This window comes from Condylostylus longicornis, unplaced genomic scaffold (assembly GCF_029603195.1).
Source record: "Condylostylus longicornis isolate FDR11 unplaced genomic scaffold, ASM2960319v2 ptg000006l, whole genome shotgun sequence".
Taxonomy (NCBI): Eukaryota; Metazoa; Arthropoda; class Insecta; order Diptera; family Dolichopodidae; genus Condylostylus; species Condylostylus longicornis.
This window is the reverse complement of record NW_026577975.1, coordinates 106492-110102: the sequence shown is the minus strand read 5'-3', so window position 1 is coordinate 110102 and position 3611 is coordinate 106492. Positions and strand designations below refer to the sequence as shown.

General features: G+C 26.0%; 1 protein-coding gene across 1 annotated transcript; it reads right to left on the bottom strand.

Moving 5' to 3' along the window:
• Positions 1-1283: 1283 nt before the first annotated feature.
• Positions 1284-3173, bottom strand: LOC129616808 (uncharacterized). The gene is made up of 5 exons (XM_055532372.1): positions 3094-3173; positions 2467-2619; positions 2266-2386; positions 1473-1716; positions 1284-1393 (listed from the first exon to the last, which is right to left on the bottom strand). Exons 1-5 carry the CDS (start codon positions 3171-3173, stop codon positions 1284-1286), a joined length of 708 nt encoding a protein of 235 aa, XP_055388347.1.
• Positions 3174-3611: the final 438 nt, after the last annotated feature.

Sequence of the window (3611 nt, the reverse complement as noted above, 5' to 3'; positions counted from 1 at the left end):
ATTTATAGAAATTTAGGGGTTTACCAAATGTAAATTGCATTATGTATCAAAGATTTTATATACCAACATTTTATGCGGAAAACTCCATGAAAATTTTTTAATTAAAATCACACAAGAGAATATATAGATATTATTTTAGAATTCTAGACGAAATTGGGTTTTAATAGTAATGTTCTGGTAATTATGTTTCCGTAAGTAGAACAATCCAGTGGGGTAGACAAAGGAAAATTAATTAAAATATTCTTGAGAATGCATTGAAATAAAAACCTGACGTCCTTATTGCAAAAATACCTTCACGACAGTTTTAATATTATTAAATTTTTTATTCTCAGAGAATATTTTATTACTCTTACAACTCTTTTATAATATCAACTGAATTTAATAAACAACAAAAACAAAATTTATTTTTAAATGAACAAGAGAATATTAAAAGTTTATAAATACTGTCGTAATAGCTAGTTAAAAACTATTACAATAGTGCCATTCGCTCTTTTTCTCCTCGCTTAATTTAATCTTTACGTAAACCAAATTCTTTACAATCTTCTTAATTAGTTTGTATCCTAACAACGCCCTTTTTTCTCCATGTGGTGCTATTGAGAATGAGATATGTTATTCAATTATTAAGAATAACTGTATGATACTGTCATAGTACCTAGAATAATGCATGCAACTAGTAAAAGTTACACACAGACATTTTTAAAATTAAAGTATACATATTGCAGAACTCGTTAACAATAATAATAACAAAAAAATTCAGGGTTCCGTTGAACGTGACTTTTCTAAAGAAAATTTAAAATTAATGAAAGAGAAAGAAAATAAGTTGAAATTTTTTTTTGAAAATATTTAACCTTGATTAAAAAAGAAAAAAATCAAGAATAGTTGAACAGAAAAAACTATAATGAAAAATAATAACGGTTTAGTTTATATGCACAAATACCAACACACATTCAAAAAATAATTATAAAAGTTCATTGTGAATGAAAAGTTTTTAGATTATCACGGAGTGTATTAATATTGCACTCATTCAATATTATTTAATAGACGAGTGTGAGGCAGCATATTGGTGGTTTGAGGCATTAATTTGTAAAATGATTCCGACTATTAGAGAGAGCCTTTTCAATACAGTAATGTGGCAAATAAATTTTAAGGCTGTAACAGATTTAATCGCCATCAAACCTAAGACGATTTAAAATTTTTAATATAAATATATTAAATTTTAAATCTCTAACCCTTCTCGTGCCATCATAGGGTTTCGCTCTGATAAAGTGTATGTTTCCTGCTTTCTACGCTAAGATGTCAGCGATTTCATTACCTTCGACTCCAACGCTTGCCAATAAAATGTAACCTGTATGTAATGTAACCCATTGTATCCACTTAAAGAATAAAATTCTTTCTGTAATGTTTTGTAATTTTTAATTTATTTAGATATACTCAAGCTATTACACAAGGTAATCAGTCCATTCAGTCATTGCCATCATCATTTTCATATATTAATTCTGAAAATGTAATTACAATATCCAGAGCTTCTTTTACAACCGGTAAAATTTCATGTTTAGCCATTAGAAAACCTTGATTTTTACGACTTCGTAATTCAACTTGATAGGTGTATAAGGGACTTAATAAAATTTTCGCCCAATCTATTGGTGTTCCGCTCACTGGAAATGGTAAATTTGCCTGTTGTACACTATATGTTGTATTATAAAGTTCAAACATTTTCTGAAAATTAGATTTCCAATGAAAGATTTTTATATTACAATATTTTATATTAAATTTAATAAAGAACTCAGAAAAGCCCCCAATATTATAAAATTCAATCACGTTTCTGTAAAAATTCAAATGCACGTAACTGTACACAATTTACGTTTTATTTTAAAAATATGGCGGAAATTTCAATAGAATCATGTGTTTAGTAAAAGCTCAATCAAGAAAAGAAATCTTAGAAATTACGATTTTGTCTAGAACCTACATAACAGAATCAGTATTAAAAATTCTACTTACCTTTGCAATTTTTATAGCTCCACGTTCTAATTTTTTTGCATCACCACTATGTACATTTGTAAATGAATAAGGATATTTAATTATTTCACCATAACTATGAAATGTTAAATATCCTTTTAAATTTAAACGCCTTTTATTTAAAAAATCTCGTAAACATTCTGTTTCTGCTTCACTAAATTCATCTTTACCAGCATAATTAATATTACATGGTTGCAAATTTTCATATTGTGATTTCCAATTAATATTAAAATTTCGATATAAATCAACACCTCTACAAAGTTCCGCATCTTTTGCGTATAATAAATTTTTTCTTCGATTTCTATACCAAAGTCTATCAGTTTTCCATGAATAATCATATCCGTCCGGATTTAAAACTGGTAAAAAAAACCTTTAAAAAAATTTTAAAGTAACAAAAAATATTGTTGTTGTGTTTTAAAAATAATTTAGAAATAGAGGAGACTAGCTTACCAGGTCATGGTTTTAACATGATACGGCATAACATCCCAATTTAATAGCATCGTATAAATAATGTATGTAATTGCAGATGGTGTCATCCATTCTCTACCATGTATTCCTCCATCAATCCAAATTTTATCAAAAGTTTGCGGATCATCTGAAATTCTTTAGTATAAAATAAAAGAATTGCAAAACAATTAGATAATTTTCAGATATTTTAAATTTATTGGGAACGCCGAAATTTTATGTAACATTTTCGAATCACAGATTCAAGAACTAAATTTTAGTTTGAAGAGTTTATATTATAACAAAAGATTATGTAAATGTAGTATTGATAGAACGATATCCGAAAATCTTGAGTTAAAAAATAAGGAGGTCACTCCTGAAATGTGTTAATTCAACCCATCGCGTCCAATTTGAAGAATTTGGACTTAAATTTGGGCTGATTTTCAGGTTTTCTTAGCATTTTTCATTTCTTCTCATATTAAATATCATATAAGAAATTAATTCCAAGCCCAAGCAATTGCTGACTATAATTTTTATTCTATTTATTGCTGCTAAATTCATATCATTATTTTAATAGCTCTTTCGAGCATAATAATTAAATCTTTTATTTTTTCATTATTAAAAAAAATTTACCTTAAAACTTTTATGATTCGACCTTCATATGTCCGTCCAATTTCAAAAACTTTTACTAAATTTGGATAAAGTTCTTCCATTGTATATAAAAATTTATTGATCGTTTTTAAATCCAAATAACTTTCCCAATTTATTGCTTAAAAAGGATAACATTTTAATGGTCCATTATGGAAGAAGAATCATCAAAAAATAAAAAATAAAAGTTGAAAATAATAAAAGAAAAAGTGTTGAATACACTATCAATATTTAAAATAGTTATAGCTTAAAATACTATTTATACGATATTGCATATAGATCTACCATAAATCTGATTTACATAATATTCAATTCACATAAATCAATTTGTATGCATATGCATTGAATATTCTTTGAAAAGGATATACAGAATATTATGCAAATCATTTTCTCTTAAATTTAATAATATAAAATATAAAATGAAATATTTTAATATTATAATATTATATACAAATCATAAAAAGATGAAGACGCAAGAAAATGCACAATATGTTTCTTAAATA